Consider the following 17,777-nt stretch of genomic DNA (forward strand, 5'->3'; position numbering starts at 1 on the left):
TCTATATAAGAAAGGTCATTATGATGAATACAAATCATAAAGAATTCTCCCAATTTTCTTATCGGCATAGGCGGTCTCAGATTTAAAGTTTACGGGTACTTTTAAATATTTATTGAGTTCATACACAAATATTTATATATATTTAGCAGAATTCTTAACACATTTACAGAATCTAACAAAAGTTATTGAATTCATGTGAACCTATATAATGCTCTAAATCCGCCCGTCTGTTGTGATTAGGCTACTATTGATGGATTCTACCATGGTATCATATAAAATCTTATAAAAGTCATTTATCAGTACGTTTGTTGAAAATTTCATATTAATGTCAATGTTTTAACAAAAGTATCCGTGGAAAATTCACAGATTTCTAGTAGTGTGAAGGACTTACTACCAGATATTTTCCAAAAAATTTAAAAAGATCGCTAGAATTGAAGAACTTAAAAATAGTAAGTTGAGATGTTACAAGGAGCTGTGACACAGTTTTTGTCTCTACAGTCAACAGACTTGACTTTAGTAAGATTCTGCTGCCATATATATGAGCTGTGGCCTGTGAATGTGATACAGTTAAGATAGTTCACACTTACAAATATAGTACTACTGTAGTAGCACACTGACGACTAATACCGCTAAAATCTGCCAAATCGATCTGTGTGAACAGGCAGAGATTTAGCTGGCTTTTCGATTGAGTTTGGTTAAAATTAAATAAATAATGGTAGTATATCTTTGAAGATTTTTTATTAATCTTTCTCGTGAAACATACTTTTGGATCGTTTTATCTTTCACATTTACTAGGAATATGGTTTTACTCTTGGCTTCGGAAAAGCTTTGTAGATTAAATGGGTACTCGATCAAAAATCAGACCAAGATCGACTATATTATTGGAATCGCGTTTCTTATGTGAGATACAGACTCAAGCTAGTAAACCAAGGTGATTTATTAAGGTAGTAATATTTTATACAGAACACATTTAACCCTAAAATTTAGATTGAAACATGAACATGGTCCTTATTACTGCATGTATTTCTTAAATTCAACCATCACAAAGTAATTAGCAAAATCTCAAAGATGTTAAATTGTGAGAAAGAGCATGTCGGGTGTGCAGTGTGTAAACAACTTTTAGCGAAGGAAAGAATGCGTAAACACAAGCCACACTTATATTCATTGATTTAAACTATAATACAAGAAACAACGATGTAAACTAGTACAACGTACAAATTACGTACTATATAGGACTTCATGCCTTCTATTATTTTTCATTTCAAAGTAGTAAGCTCTTATTTATTTTTTTCTAATAGAATATTTAGTTACCATCTCTTCCACAATAGCTGCATGATCCTTACGTATTCAGGACCATTAAATCCACATTAATTACCAGAACCGGCTCTCGATCCAGCGTATGAGCCTGCCTCTGAACCTGCACGACTTGATCCACCTCGACTACCAGAACCAGCTCTTGATCCAGCATATGAGCCTGCCTCTGAACCTGCATCACCATTGCCCGAGGAAGTTGAACCTGAGCTTGAACTTGAACTAGAACTTGATCTTGAGCCAGATCCAGAGCCAGAACCTGCTCCTGCTCCGGCCCCTGAACCACTTCCCCCTCCTAGGCCCAAGCCCACCCCAGCACCAACGCCCACTCCTATACCACCACCCAAGTCTAGGCCCAAATCCTTTCGTGCCACTCGACCCTCTGAGACCATCACAAGAGTTGACAAAACAAGCAAAGCAAGAAAGCCCAAACCCTGCACCCTAGCCATACTTAAAACAATAAAGAGTACCAAAACTAAAAAAGCCGATGTTCCTATGCAAGTTTTTCCCCTCTATTTAGCAAGTAATGCTTGATTTCTTGTTGTGGTGAAACCTGATAATTGTAACGCTATTTATAGTTTTAGAGATGCTAGGGCTTTGGTTGGTAAACATTCAAATTAGAGATAGTGGGGGACATTTTGCATTATTATGAGAGTATGGTGATGAAATTATATATCTATGAAATTAGAAATGGGCCGGACTAGAGTTTGTGGATGAGAAAGAAAGGCATGGAATTGAAGAAAGCTTTTTGGACTTCTCATGTGATAGCCATGCTGTGAAGAGAGCCGGCCGACCCACGTACCATTCCACTACCATAGTGGAGTAGCTATAAAATACATTATACATTCTCAAGGTGGACAATAACACAACACATAAAAAGAAGAGAAATGTGAATAAGGAATTGATAGGGAAGAGACATGTGTAACTTACATGAATTTTAAAATTCATCTTGATGGAATGCTGATAAACAAGATCAAGAAATTAAAGGAGAGATTCCATCACATGTTGCGGAGCGATAAGTACCCTTCATTCTTAGATTTTAGATTCACATTTTGAAAATAGAATTATTAGTGATAGAAAGCGTTTTATTTCCAAAGCAAGACTTTCCTACATAAATTCAAATTACTCAAGCTCAAAATATCAGAAAAGTGAGAAACCGAAAAAATAGGAGGAGAGCGAGAGAGTGGAATGATCTGGATTTTAGGACTTATTAGGTGTGAATAAGGGTTTGCTTGTTGTGGCTTCAATTATTAAACGTAGCTAGTGCTCAAGGCATAGTTATGCAGAAGTCAAATCATGGTATGATTATTTGCAATATCACCAGGATGATCATTTACGATTAATTAGATAAAGGTTGAACTGAAGGAGTTGACAAGAGACAACGATAGCTATATGGGAGCTTACGATAAAAAATCAAATTTGGGAAATATTCATTTTTTAGGAAACACCAAGATAAGAGTTTGTTGGGAAAATATAATTCCAATTCCCTTGAATTGAGGAATCACTATAATACCCGATAAAAATTCAGAGCAATACTAGACAGAGAAGCAAATACTTGTTTCTTATAATAGATAAAATTCGAACAAAGAAAGCAACCTGACTTCTGTTGACTGTTAACATATTAGCATAAGAAAAGATTGGTATTTCTTCTTGCTCCTGTTGTTAGGAGACAAGAAGTAATAAAATAAAATAAGTAGTTTTGCCTGCACGTTTTTGGTATAACATAAGGCTTTCGGTTTACCCAACCCATATGGATAAATAGCCAGTCCGCATTTTCTAAGCGATGTAAATGTTGGGAGAAAGTCATGAAATCTAGAACCATTATCCATAAGAACGATAGACAAGATTCTCAACGATGAGAATATAGTGAGAGATCAATATCGTCTAAAAATGTGCTCTTTTTAACGACTTACACTTTTAAATAATATTTGACACTATCAAATAAAGGCAGTAGGTGAAAACCTTATCCTTTTCTAAATGAGCTTCCATTTCACAAAATGTTATTTTGACCGCTTATGCTGCAATTCAAGGGTCGACACATGTTAACTAAGACAAACTCCGTTTCAGAAAGTAGACAGAGAGCTTCCTTTCGGCCTTAGCACTTAGTAGACAATTTTTAGTGCCTGCCCCATAACGTGTAATTGCTAAAGGATTTTCATGCTCTGATTATATCAATCAATTGGCTGCCAGGCGTCTCCCTTTATTTTTCTTCTTTGGAACCTTTTTCGTGCTCTGGTTCAATATAAGATGTTGAAAATCAAATTTTTCTGCCAAGATTATTTAAAGGTCTTTAAAGTTGTGTTTACACTAAAAATAAGTTGATTATTGCAAAAACAAAAATAATTTATGTTTCGGTTTACTTTAGCTTCAAAATTGATTAAAGAAGACTATCTTTAATAAAGGCCAACCTTTTTTGGTAACTCAATACTAGAATAGCCTTTTAATAGCAATACAATCTTGCCATATTACTTTTTCGAAAACCATTTATACGATATATTTCTGTAAACATCAAGGACTTGGAATGCTTGAGAATTGTGAGAAAAAGTCCTTCACCAGGCACTCAATAAGCTTAATGTATGCTGCTTCAGTTGGATGAACGCTATCAAAAAATACGTATTCTGAAGTATTTGAACACACGGGAGAGAACCTCGTACACAAGGGTCCAGCTTCAACTAGTCCACTTCCACAACATCCTCTGTTTGTTTCAACAAATCCTGTCCCAATAATTAATAAGTACATGAGCGATTTCAGAATTCAGATTAATAAGACAAAAGGAAAGAAATGAAATCTACAAATAGGGTGTGTTTGGTAATCTTCTAGTGTTTCCAAAGTAAGCTGAAAAAAATACGTACAGAAAATGGAGATGAATTTTGGAAAAAGTGAACGAATCACGTGATTTAACAGTTTTTTTTTTTACCATGCAGAAAAAATTTACATGGTTTAGTTTCTTTAAAAAATAAAATAAGAGCCTAGGTAGCTATCAAGTTCATATACATATTATTTACGTATCAAGGAAACTGTTCCTTCATGAAAAATTTATCCTTTTTTTATTCTTCCTATTTTCTTGGTCATGCAAAATTATCAATCAAAACATGAGTATTAGCCACGGAAAACAAGAAAATTAAGTGGTTTAGGCCCAAAAGAAAAACCAATATAACGACAATCTTAGTCATTTTATTTTTTATTTACTCCTGATTTGGTGTGATCAATCCAATCACATCAGACATTCAACTTTTGAAATGTAAATTCATGAAAAAAAAAAAGTGAACAGACTACAAGAATTTGATATATGATCAACAGACAACACATGCAAAATTCAATTATTTTTTCTTTTTTTCTCTGTTTTTCTCCTTACCAAGCACACCCATATATAAAATTAGTAGCATATGTGACCTAAAACTTAAATTGAAGAAAAAGTTTACCGTATTCTTGTGGATTGTTAATAAGGTCTAATAGAGGAGTGTAGCTGTCTGCATATAACATTTTGCTCCCAGCAAGTTGTGCTTGCAATTGAACTAATAATTTTTTAAGCTTTTGATTATAAATTTGAGAATCAGAATTCTCATTTTCTATGCAAGTTCCAAGAAGTGGAGATTTTGCTGTCATTTGAACTGGAAGACATCCAATTGGAGGCAGGCCATTCACTAACATCATACGGCATCCAAGATCATAAAGTTCCTGGAAAAAAACATATAGTAGTACACATTAGAATAAGAAATATGCTATGCTTTAGTTGTGGTGCATCTTGAAATTAAAACATCAAAATTGTTGAATGTGAGATTAGTCTATGACACACATTAATTAATGAAGAAACTTTCCTACAGTTCAAGTACAGGAAAAAAAATGAAAGAAGGAAAATTGATTAAAGAAAAATGTCTTCACCGTTATAAATTGTTTGGCTAAAAGAAAACAAGAGGAGAAGGGAAAACAGAAATTCCTTTTATTGCATGGATTGTTTTGTATATATTTACCAAGAAAAATATTCATTTGTTTCATTTTATATGGCGATGTTAATTTAAACAAGTTGTTTAAGAAAAAAAAGTCTTTTGGTACATATCAAATAGTACCCTTAAAACTTGTCAATAATTAAAGATAAAATGAAAAGTTTAAAATTAAAGAGTTTGCAAATATTAAAACGTGTCAATTTTTTTGGAACATACTACAAAAGAAAGATTGTCATATAAAACCGAACAAAAAAGTAATAAGTTCAAAATTTAAAAATAAGACAGATTTCAAGTGGGAATTCAACCACAAAGTTGAAATTATAGGACAACCTTAAGCTAGCCACTATCCTTCTGGAAATTTGACACAAACATAACAGCAGAAACAAAAGTCTTAATTTTTCAGAAATGCTGTGAAAATTCACAGAAATGCATCGTAAAGAGTGATAAAAGAACAAGGAACTCTAACCTTGACAAAAAATTGCAGCTTGTCCAGCAGAAAATCTTGGTACTCACTCATACTGAACTGAATCCTTCTTGTTGGCACATCATAGAAATTAAAAATAAAGTCATTAGTCCCACAACTAATAATAACCAAAGCACTTTTCAATATTCTTTCAGCTTCAATTTCTCCTACAACCCCTTTAATTTTCTCCAAATACTCCTTAAAATATCGTAACTGTTTAGTCATAGAAATTGTGCTAGTAATTATACTGGTCAGTTCATCATATCCTGATCCAGCTGATGCAAAGTTAATTCCCGTGAGCAATTCATTTGTTGATAAATTTGGCTGTAAATATGGAGGAACACCATCTTGTTTGAGATTTAGTAAGCAAGCTAATATGTCTGGCACTAATTTTCCATTTGAAAATCTCCCTGTGGAGACATGATTAGGATAATCTTTGCCATAAGGTGGGTGATTTGCTTTGACTAAAGTGAATATGTAGTTGTTATTTCCTGTATCCATTGTGGAATCACCAAAAATTAGAGTGGAAGTAATATTTGGCATTAGTGTTTGACCAGTAATGATATCACTCCACAAGAAAAAGGTAAAAAAGAAGAAAGCTTGAAGTGCCATTGGATAAAAGAATTAAGCCAAGAAACACTTAAATGTTGAAGCTTTTTTTCTTAAATTCCTACTATGGATTACAGGACTCGAACTCGATATTTCTTATGAAGAATGGAGGGATCTCATTCATCCTGGCATACCCTCTTATAATTACCAAGCTCTAGTTTATGTTTGTGAAAGTAGTTTGACTTCTAAATCAACCTTGGGAACCTAGCAACGGCAGCAGAGTGGATCCATGATCCCGTCATATATATTAAGTGAATTTCTTATTAAAAATATAGAATTTGGACCAAAACTATTGGATTCTGCAGAACTTGTAACTTCTATTGTGGCTCCTCATGGCGCCATGTATGTGTCAAACAGAATGCAGCAGTCATTAAAGGATTTTTGGTGAGACAACTTTCTTTAGACCTATTCTTCTCAATGTGAAAACTGACTTAGGTTCCATTGCTTTATAAGGCAAAATTTTGTTAATTAGTAACACTTCAAAGCTGCGAGTTACACACCTAGCTTCTTCCATCTCCAGCTATCGGAATGATCGTTTTGTCATTTTGTTGCTTAAAAGCAGTAGTGAGCTGTACCTTTTTGTTCCTATTGCGATATTGAGTGCAGTCAAACCTTTCTATAACAATATTTTATTATAATGGCTAAGCATTTCGCTATAGCAGTAAAAAAATATCCAGAGTTGTCTTACATTCTTTGCCATATGTAATTTCTGAAGTCATAATTTTTATCTTGCTTTTTTGCCTCAGTCCTGAGCCAGGACGTCTGAAAATATATATAAAGCTTATAATGTGGTCGTTTTACCTACGAAAAACATCCATTTCCTTTTTCAAACAATGTTGTCTTTGTCAGAGTAATCTCGGGTACGAAATCAAATGTGGATTTAATTTTTTTTTTTTTTTTTTTTTTTTTGGCCGAAGAGGTGCATGAAGATTGAAGGGGGATACTTAGAGCAACAAGAAAGTTACAAGGCGATCTCTATTACTTATTCTTTTGATGAAGAAATAGCTGAATAAAATAACTTAACACTAGAATTTTTCAAATTTAGGGAGGAGTTGCTTGAGTAAGTAATCAGTAGCCTTGTAGTATGTAGATTCAGTTGGATGAATGCTATCGAAGAATATGAATTGTGAGGGATCTGAACACACTGGTGACAGTCTTGTACACAATGGTCCTGCTTCAACTAATCCACTTCCACAACACCCTCGTTTTGTTTCCTCAAATCCTGTTCCAATTAATTAAGCACTTAAAACTATCCGATTAATAATAAAAAGAAAATGTAAAAGATAACGGTGCAAGACATTTCCCCATTGGATTAGCAAAGAATGTGATGCAATTACCATTTAGAGGGTCAAATGAGTTTTTCTTTTGTTATGTTTTTTCATGTCTTTTAAATATATTGCATTACTAATTGTTTCGACGTATGGTACTTCTTATATATTTTTAAAATATGTAAAATTTATTTAAAAAGACTTGATGATAGGAAAAATTAGATAATTTGACTCTCGTACTCCGAATTGTCTCACATAAAGTGGGATGGAAGGAGTATCATATGTGACAATGTTTTATATGGAGTTTAAGAAAGATTGTTTTTTGAAAGATGTGGTATAAAGTATATTGTAGATATTCGGTGGCTACAAATAATTTTCATTGAGAGTAACATGTGATGTTAAAATTATACTATTATTTTTGGGATAAACTAATTAAAGCAAGTATATCACATAAATGAGACGTACGCAAAGTAAAGTAAAATAGAATGTGAAACAAATTGGTCTTGACAAAATAACTTAATTGAAAGAACTTACCATATTCCTGTGCATTGTTGATAAGGTCCGACACAAAAGCATAGGAGTCTATATATAAGATTTTACTTCCAGGAAGATGCGCTTGCAATTGAAGTAACAAATGCTCAAGCTTTTGATTATAAATTTGAGCATCAAAATTCTCTTTATTTATGCAAGTTCTCAGAAGTGGAGATTTTGCTGTCATTTGAATGGGAAGACAACCAATTGGAGGCAGTCCATTTACAATAATATTACGGCATCCAAGATCATATAATTCCTGCAAAACAACATATATCACACGTTAGAATAATTAAATAATTAAGAATATTGGGATCACTAAAGTCCTTTTTAATCCATTTTGACACCTATGCAAAGGGACAAAAATGGACTTCAGTGACAGTGGAAACTAGAAAGGCTAAGAGCTCACGAATATGCATAGTAAAGAGTGATGGAAGATAGGGATGTATGTTTGAATATATAATTAACTAAATAAAAGTGTATAATAATTTAAGCTTCTAACTTAATTGAACACACAATTTAATAGGGTATCAAAACAAATAAAAGTTTTGTATATTGAATTAACACATATACTTCTCATGCAGTGTGAAATTATCTATTTTGGGTCAAACACGTATTGTTTACCTCAAACTCATTAACAATATCTCTACATCATGGAGCTTTCTTTTCTTTTCAACTATCACTATAAGACTTTATTCACGTATCTAACAATTTTTCCTTCGAACTAACAAAGCCCGTAGGTTTCTTTTTATGTATAAATCTCCACATCATCGAGCTTTTATAGCCAACAAAGCCCATAGATTCCTTTTAGTATGTATGCATCTCCAACTTACGAGTAAAAGTAAAAGTAAATTGGCCCGTAGACTGGCAAAGGCAGTAAATGTGTCCAACACTATCATTTTGCCAACTTTATACTCGTCTCGCTGAACTATTGGCTTTGATATTAGTTGTTGTCCTCAATCATCACAAGGATACTCTTTATATGGTGTATATTAATTGGATCAATACCCGCAAAATTTTCTCTAAAAGGCCTCACTTAATTAATTAAGAGTTCACACAACTACATATTATCCAAAAGAATTTCATATGCTTGATTCATTATAAAAATCAAAATCAAAAAAATAAAAAACATTGACTCGGATATGATGAAGCTTGTTAAAAATATAATTAAGTAAATAAATTGGTAATTATATTCACACAAGTGAGCAATAAAGTAACACTAACCTTGACAAAGCTTTGCACCTTGCCTAGCAAAAAATCTTGGTACTTACTCAAGCTGAACCGAAGCCTTCTTTTGGGTAAATCATAGAAATTAAAAATAAAGTCATTAGTCCCAGCACTAACAATAACCAAAGCACCATTCACTATTCTTTCAGCTTCAATTTCTCCTACAAGAACTCTAATTTTCCTCAAATATTCCTTGAAATAATCTAACTGCTTCCTCATTGGAATTGCTCCAGAAATAGTACTAGTTAATTCATCATATCCTGTCCCACCTGATGCAAAGCAAATTCCAGTGAGCAATTCATTTGTTGGTAAATCTGGCTGCATATATGGAGGAACACCATTTTTCTTGAGATTTAGTAAAATAGCCAATATGTCTGGCACTAATTTTCCATTGGAAAATCTGCCCGTGGGGATATGGTTAGGGTAATCTTGGCCATATGGTGGATGATTACCTTTGGCTATAGTGAGTATGTGGTTATTATTACCAGTATCCACTGTGGAATCACCAAATACTAGAATGGAAGTGAATTTTGGTATGGCTTGACTAGTGATTATACTAATATTGCAAAAGAAAATTGTGAAGAAGAAGAAAGCTATTAGTGCCATTTTAGGATAAAGTATAGGCCAAGAAGCTTAGATATTGAAGTTAACTCCCTTGAGGGTATGTACACAAATATATAGCTAGGAAAATGCATTTTTTATACTTACAAAAATTACACAATCAACAGTTTAAAATAAACACGTATCTCTCTTCTTCTTCTTCTTCTTCTTCTTTTTCTTCTTCCTTTTTTTTTTTTTTTTTTTTTTTTGGCTAAAGAAGATTAAATTTTATATATTGTTGCCTCACATATATTTTATGAGAATTCTTATGGCCGTTTAGTTTACACTATGTGCTAGCTTCTATAATTAGTTGTCACTTCTGAATAAATCTTGAAACTTGAAAAGGAACTTGTCTAGGATATTTTATTGGTATTACAATTTCTTCTAAAGAAATAATAATACCTACCATTTTCAGTGTGAAAACTGCAGTTGCTTTCCTAACTTTATGTGGCAAAATTTGGATCTTATATATATATATATATATATATATATATGTCATTTTGGAAGTAACTCAAATGGCATTTCTCTACAGATCTTTTATTTCTTTTTCCACCTCGATTGGAGCTCAATATCCCCATTTTCATTTGCTCTATCAAGTAAATTTGTAGACCTTGCATATTGTTATCTATGAGTTTTACTAATATTCATCGATGATGTAAATAATTTTTACTTATCACATTATATATATTAGTTTGTCTTACTTCTAAGATAACAATTCTTACATTTTATAGAGGATATATATATATATATATATATATATATATTAGTTTGTCTTACTTCTAAGATAACAACTCTTACATTTTATAGAGGATATATATTAATTGGATGATTTGATAATGTAAAAATATTTCACAATATCGTACACGTACATAAGTTGTTAAACGCTTTATTTATTCATAGAGTTCTCATAAAAAGATGATTAAGAGCCCGTTTGGATTGGCTTATAAGTTGCCTATAAGCTGTTTTCAGCTTTTTTGAGTGTTTGACTGACCAGCTTAAAGTCATTTTGTGCTTAAAATAAGCCCAAAAAATTAATTGGGTCCATTTGGCTTAGCTTATCTAAAGCAGTTTATAAGCTGAAAGCAGCTTATAAGCCAAAAAAAAAAAAAATTGGGCTACCCCAATTTTTTTTTATTTTTTTTTTAGCTTATAAGCTGCTTTTTCTAAGTCCATCCAAAGTTCCAAACAGGCTCTAACAATGAAATCTTATAAACTCACTTAGAGCCCGTTTGGATTGGCTTATAAGTTACTTATAAGCTGTTTTCAGCTTTTTTGAGTGTTTGGCTGGCCAACTTAAAGTCATTTTGTGCTTAAAATAAGCTCAAAAAAATAATTGGGCCCATTTAACTCAGCTTATCTAAAGCAGTTTATAAGCTGAAAACAGCTTATAAGCCAAAAAAAATAAGTTAGACTACCCCAACTTATTTTTTTTTAACTTATAAGCTGCAAACAGCTTATAGGCATAAGCCCATCCAAACAGGCTCTTACTTCTTATCCTATATATTTACATAGAAACACAGGTGAAGAAACATAAGCAACAAAGGCGTGGTAACAAGTAATGTTCCAAGTTCTGACCATTTTCCTTCTATTGCGCTAAAGTATCCGTCTTTAAAAGTATGACAAATTGTAGCATAACACTGTTTCTTCATCTTCCCACAAATCACAATCTTTATCGAAAGTTGCAGAATGAGCACTAATTGGTGAATTTGCTTTTCTCCAAAATGTTGCATTTACGAATTCCATTTGGCAAACTGAAGGCGGAATGCAACACCCAGACTTCAAGAAATTTATAAAAAAGAAAGTTGTTAGTAACTGCTACCAGACCAATCAGTGGTCGGTCGAGTCAGAAATTTTGATAAGAGAATTAAACGGGATTCAAAAATGTCACACCTGAAATATAAACCTGCATTTCTCTTATGTTAAAGAGGATTCGATATATATATATATATGCATGACAAAAAATTACTCTATTTATATATAGTATAATTATCCGGCGTAGAAAAAATCTCCTTATTTGCATGTGGCTCCGCCAATAAATGTTGTAGCATTTAGCATAGTTATAAGCTAAACTAGGTAATATGCCTGTGCTTCGCGCGGTAATAAACATCACCATAATGAACTAATGACAGAATGACTTTATATAATTCATATAAATATAGTCAACGTTAACACAATATGGGTAAATTTCTCCATACATGTATATAAAACTTAATTCTATAAAATGATAAAAATAAACAAAAGAAGCTGCATGACTACTTTCCCAAAGCCTTTTTAGAGCCCACATTTAAAGTAACGGTGAAGAAATTTTCACCCTCGTAATCGGCTCTATGATTTCATGCACAAGGTTTTATATACCCTCGCACAAGGTTTGAGATGCTTCTCTCTCTTGTTCCTTATCTGGTTCCTGCCAGTGGTTTGGAAAGCAAGCTACTCGCGCAATATAGAGGGAGAAGAGCAGCGCGATTGAAGATATATATAAAGACACACACATGTCATATTATTTATACTAAAAGTAGGAAACTCTTGCCTTTAAAGTTAATTTATCATTTTGCCCCTACACTAAATTAAAAACTAACTAAATACCTATTAAACCATTTCACCCATTCACTAAAAAAAACTTTAATTAAATAATTTCTAAATTACACAAGCTGAACGAGTGAATTAGAAGTTGAACGCCAGCACTTTAATGCTTCACACTAAATTCAATATGATTAGGACCGGTTGTATGAGCATTCATATTCACCTTTATAAAAATCCAAAAACGTTTCTAATCATAATTATTTTATTCACATACATAATTAATTGGTAAATGTCAAATGTCTGTAAGTCGTATTTCAATTTTTTCCCTTTCATATTCCGGGGTAGTAATGACTTTCCGTCCTCTTCATTACATTCGCTTCTTTATTTCACTTAATAATTTTTTGCACAGTCCGTTTATATTCCCTTCTTTATTTCATTCACTCCTACAAATTATACATTAAATTGTCTTAATGCATGATGTCAGTTATAAAATAAATTCATCATCATTCAGAACCATGTTTTATTTTCCCATTTTGGTTTTGTTTCTTCATCTTCCACAATAATAGTAAAGAATTTAGGAGTCTCTTTATCTTCTTCACTCTATAAAAATGCATGTCAATCTAATCATCATATCACATTTCTTTTAGTTCTATCAAAAAATCTCTTTTCCCCAAAATATTCATTGATTTTTGCCGTTTGCTTACTCTCCGACATATTACAGGTTTAACTTTTTTTGTTTTTCTTCTGTTCATTTACGTTAAACCACTCGATCGTGATTCTAGCCGTTTTCCCTTGTGTTCTTCAAGTGATACTATGTTTAATCTATTACCCCCAATGGTTCAACATGAAAGGATAAAAAAATCCACATGACGTAGCGAGTGATGTATCAAAAGAGTGTAGAAGAAGAATGGATGTCGGGATGTTCTTGCATGTGTTACAGAGATACGAGTGGTTTCTCTTGGCCCTCAGATGATGGCTCTATTAACAAAGTATTTATCACCATATTTTTTTCACAGTTGCTTCATTGATTATGTTTTTTTTTTGTGTGTGTGTAGTAGTCACTCAGTCTACATCTATCTATGACTTTATAAAGTTTTAGTTTTTCTGTGTTTTTTCTAATTTTGAGTTCCTCTTATAATCTTGAATATTAATTTAAGATATAGTTTTTACGCTGCTTTAACATTTATCTAAAGTTGATTACATTCATCACGGGTCATACAACTTTACTGAGGTTAGAATTTAGAAATTGCTAGCTTTTCCTTTTCAGTTGTTAACAACAAATGTACTGTATTTTATTGGAACCCACGTGCAACGCACGTGTCCAGAGATTAGTGTGGGTGTGTGTACACGAGTTCCGTGCTAAGCCTGGGTCCAAACTCTTAACATTTTAATTTTCATTGTTAATGAAATTATTTACTTCAATTCAGATACAGAGCCAAAATTTGGAGTTTATAGGTTCTGAATTCTAATTTTAAAGTTATTCGGTACTAAATTAATAATCTATAGACAAATACAAAGTTTGTTAACCAAAGCTACGGATTCGTTCAAAACCATCACCGACAAAATAGCTCAGCCCTGCTTCAAACTCATTATTGCGCTTATCTTGAACTCATTTAAGATTTTAATAATAATGTTTTTTATTTTACCTGTATTAACAAAACTCTTGATTTCATCTTCTAGAATCATCTAACGCGAGGAAAAAGAGTTTCAATAACTTCAAATCTATACTACAATATTTAACTTAGTTAAGAATCTCTACACACATTTAACATATTGATATTGTAGTAAATAATAATTAAAGTACATTAATAAATTAAGTAAAAAGATTTTAAAACTATATTTGAAAATAATTTAGGACATATATTTATAAGCAAATATGAGCTTACTAAAGAAACAAACGATTAAGATTTAAAGACCAAAAAATATTATAATACCTAATAAATTCTTTGGTTGTAAAAGAAAATTTGACTCCAAATTTGCCAAAATTTTACCAGAACTTATAAGGACAAATTATATTTTCTCTCCATCCCAAAATATATGGCAATTTGACTAATTTCGAAGCTAAATTGGGTTAGATTAATTAAATACTTTAAAATAAAATTTAAATATTCAAAAACTATACAGAAAATACTATAAATTGCAATATCTTATCAATATGTTGAAAAAGTTGTTAAAATATTTGTTAAAGTTTATGTAATTTGACCCTTGAAAAGTGAAACGTGACAAATATTTTGAGATAATGGAGTAAAAAATAATTTAATAAGGAGCAAGAAGAAATTAACAAAAAGTTACTATAATATTGACCAATTACAAAGGCCCGAGTGGAATGTCATGAGAAAAGAATGATAGTAAAAGTAAGGATATGTGAATGGTCTCAAATAATGAATGAGGCAAAAACAACTTTTTGTGCGGAATGCCTTTCATAGAGGCTGTCTTTAATTTTTGCCCTTGCTTCTCATTTAGTGATTTGTGGGCCAAAGTATCGTTATTCGCTAGTAAGAGATTTTGGGTTCAATCCCCAACAGAGTCGAGAATTTTTTTTTTTTTGGCAAGGTAAAGTTTCATAACCGGCATAAGTTATGTAGAAATGAAGTTATCCGGGATAAGTTGTGTATTAACTAATTCGATCGGCATAAGTTTATAGAAACTTTGCCCGAAAAGACGAACTTTCCTTGCGAAATTAGGTCATAGATAAGGGTGGGCTGAATTTCTTTTTATTTTTTATTTATTCAATGCCAGAGATATTTTCAGTCGCATTTTTGTCATTTTTTTTGCGTTGATTGCCCTTCTTTTGGGGTGGTTTTTAATTTTTTCCCCTCAAATTGTTGGTCTTTAACTTTTTTTGCCCTTCGCTTAAAAAGACCGCCGAAAATACTTCGAGGTTCTGGTTTCGAACCCCTGGCAGTTAAAAAACAAAATCGCAAGACAAGGCTTTGCAAAAAGTCCGCCTTATGCGGCAGACTTTGCCTAAGGCATAACTAAAAGTCTATTGGAGACGACAGACTTTATCTTATAAAGCAGACTTTTAGCCTTAAGGCAAAGTCTGTCGCATAAGGCCGACTTTTTGCAAAGTCTTGCCTTACAAATTTCATTTTATTCTTATTACTAAGGCGGGGTTCGAACCTAGAACCTCGAGGTATTTTAGGCGAAGGGCAAAAATTAAAGACCAGGACAAAAATTAAAGACCACTCCCAACAAAGGGTAATCATGTAAATTGCCCCCTTTTTGTCATTTAAAGTGCCGAAGGGCAAAAATTAAAGACCAGCGATTTGAGGGCCAGAAATTAAAGACCACCCCAAGATATGGGTATTCGTGCTAATTGCCCAGGCAAAAATGAGAATAATAAGGAAAGAAACAAAAGCCACATGCATGTGAGGACGACAAAACTCTTTGGTTCTCTCATATTATATTACTATATATATATATATGAGTATATGATGCCATTGAGAATTTTGTCCCACAGAATTTTCTTAGGGCTCTTTTTGACAAAAAAAAATTAATTAACTCAATTTTTTTAAAGTCAAATAAATGGATTTATATAAAAAGGATGCTATAAATATTCTGAAAAGAACTGCATCCAAAAATATTTCATTCTAATCCATCGAATTATTCTACTTTTGATGCAAAAGATTTATAAATGGAGCTAACCATATACACTCTCTCCATATATAATCTTTAGAGGTCTTTATCATAATATAACCAAATAAATGTCTTTAAACTAGTGTAAAACTCAAATATAGTGAATATATTAACTCAATAGAAGACAATTTGCTATTGCTGAAATCATAAGACTTCAAGCCACAATAGTTTATTACATATATACCATTGCACTATTATTTCTTAGTTTCAAGGTACGATAAATCAAAATCCTATCATCTTTCTTTTTTGGAATTTTCACTCAATATTCAATATAAGTTATTTTGGAGTTCAGATAATTCGGATTCGCACGATCCCAGTTCGGGGGTAAATGCTCCCTACTAAAGCTGACCCCGTTGTCACGGCACTAACCCGAAACTTCTGGTTAAAAGTTGCACAACAACATTTAGGGCTCGTTTGGTACGAGGGATAAGGGATAAATAATCACAGGATTAAATTCGAGATGAGTTTATCCCATATTTGGTTGGGATAAAATTACGGTATAATTAATCGTAGGATTATAGTGTTATTTTATCCCTATGAGAGGGTGGAATAACTAATTCTGAAATAATTAATCCTGATCGAGGTAACTTGCTTCCCAACCAAACGACCCCTTAGTAGTCAATCCTATAGTCTTCCAAGGTCGTTAAACAAATATCATTGAACGATTATAAAGCCAAATTATAGTGAATATTACCTCAACTGAAGACAACTTGGTAGTTGTGTAATCATAAGACTTCAACAAATATGTCCTCGAGATTAAATCCTTGCAAGTTTTGGTGGAGTATATGCAAGACTTGATATTGTTCCAAGTCTCTTCATTATGCACTGTCCTCATGAGCCATGCTGGGGAACCAGGAACCACTTGGGTCACCATTTCATACGATCCAACAAGGCCCAAGCCCACAATGAACATTATGATCGGTGGCACCATAGCTATAAGAAGCCCAATAGCTTGAAAACGAAACCTCAAATACACTACAAGATTGCTAATCCTATAAACAAGAGTGATCAAGCCAAATTGCAATTCCTATTTGTAACTTTGGCAAGTTCATTAACTCTTATTCATATTGTCCTACAGAAAATATCAATATGACTTCAGAAAGAACTGGAAGTGACAAAAGGAAAGAGAATATAAGTAATGAAAGCACAGTAATACGATTTATTTGGATTATTCTCTTAGGTTTCTTCACTTTAGGCCCATCAAATTCTAGTTTCGCTTCATTTTTGACTTCAGGAACAGCCACTACCACGTTTTCTATTTGATTGGATTTTCAGCCATGCTAATTCTTGACGTAGGAAAAAGGTTATAACACAATGAAAGTTATTGGCAACGGAGTGAATTAACATATAAATATTTTTTTCACAGTTGCTATAAATTCTCAAATTATAGAGTTACTTGAGGTAGGTGGTTAAGGAATTAGCCTTATAGATATTCTCTCGTGTTTAGCATTTTTATTTGACTACGAAAACTTAGGGATTTTCATTTGCTTACTAGTTAAAATTTAGGGATATCTGAAAAGGATGTACTTATATATATTAGAAATTTGGAACTTTATTTTTTATGATTAATAGAGATGAGTGCACTCTTGACTTACATTCTCTTTTGGTCATTTCAATTTGATTAGAAATGTTACGGAAACTAATAATTTCAAAAACCCTATCCAT

At 32.5% G+C, this 17,777-nt stretch overlaps 4 protein-coding genes across 4 annotated transcripts; all 4 read right to left on the reverse strand.

Annotated features, from left to right (window-relative positions):
* Positions 1 to 1,139: 1,139 nt before the first annotated feature.
* On the reverse strand, positions 1,140 to 1,985 carry LOC132625581 (glycine-rich protein 5-like). The gene has a single exon (XM_060340193.1). It carries the CDS (start codon positions 1,758 to 1,760, stop codon positions 1,368 to 1,370), a length of 393 nt encoding a protein of 130 aa, XP_060196176.1. The 5' UTR covers positions 1,761 to 1,985; the 3' UTR covers positions 1,140 to 1,367.
* Positions 1,986 to 3,819: 1,834 nt separating this feature from the next.
* On the reverse strand, positions 3,820 to 6,330 carry LOC132625595 (GDSL esterase/lipase At2g24560-like). The gene is made up of 3 exons (XM_060340206.1): positions 5,722 to 6,330; positions 4,734 to 4,989; positions 3,820 to 4,025 (listed from the first exon to the last, which is right to left on the reverse strand). The coding sequence occupies exons 1-3, from the start codon at positions 6,328 to 6,330 to the stop codon at positions 3,820 to 3,822; spliced, it is 1,071 nt and encodes a 356-aa protein (XP_060196189.1).
* A 591-nt stretch (positions 6,331 to 6,921) lies between these two features.
* On the reverse strand, positions 6,922 to 10,342 carry LOC132625585 (GDSL esterase/lipase At2g24560-like). The gene is made up of 3 exons (XM_060340197.1): positions 9,351 to 10,342; positions 8,130 to 8,385; positions 6,922 to 7,549 (listed from the first exon to the last, which is right to left on the reverse strand). The coding sequence occupies exons 1-3, from the start codon at positions 9,957 to 9,959 to the stop codon at positions 7,353 to 7,355; spliced, it is 1,062 nt and encodes a 353-aa protein (XP_060196180.1). The 5' UTR covers positions 9,960 to 10,342; the 3' UTR covers positions 6,922 to 7,352.
* Positions 10,343 to 11,449: 1,107 nt separating this feature from the next.
* Positions 11,450 to 17,777, reverse strand: LOC132625596 (tetraspanin-15). The gene is given in 5 exon segments (XM_060340207.1): positions 11,450 to 11,575; positions 11,577 to 11,729; positions 16,807 to 17,127; positions 17,129 to 17,217; positions 17,708 to 17,777. Coding segments are annotated over 5 exon segments (759 nt in total).

Source organism: Lycium barbarum, unplaced genomic scaffold, assembly GCF_019175385.1.
Source record: "Lycium barbarum isolate Lr01 unplaced genomic scaffold, ASM1917538v2 unchr_scaffold_07, whole genome shotgun sequence".
Taxonomy (NCBI): Eukaryota; Viridiplantae; Streptophyta; class Magnoliopsida; order Solanales; family Solanaceae; genus Lycium; species Lycium barbarum.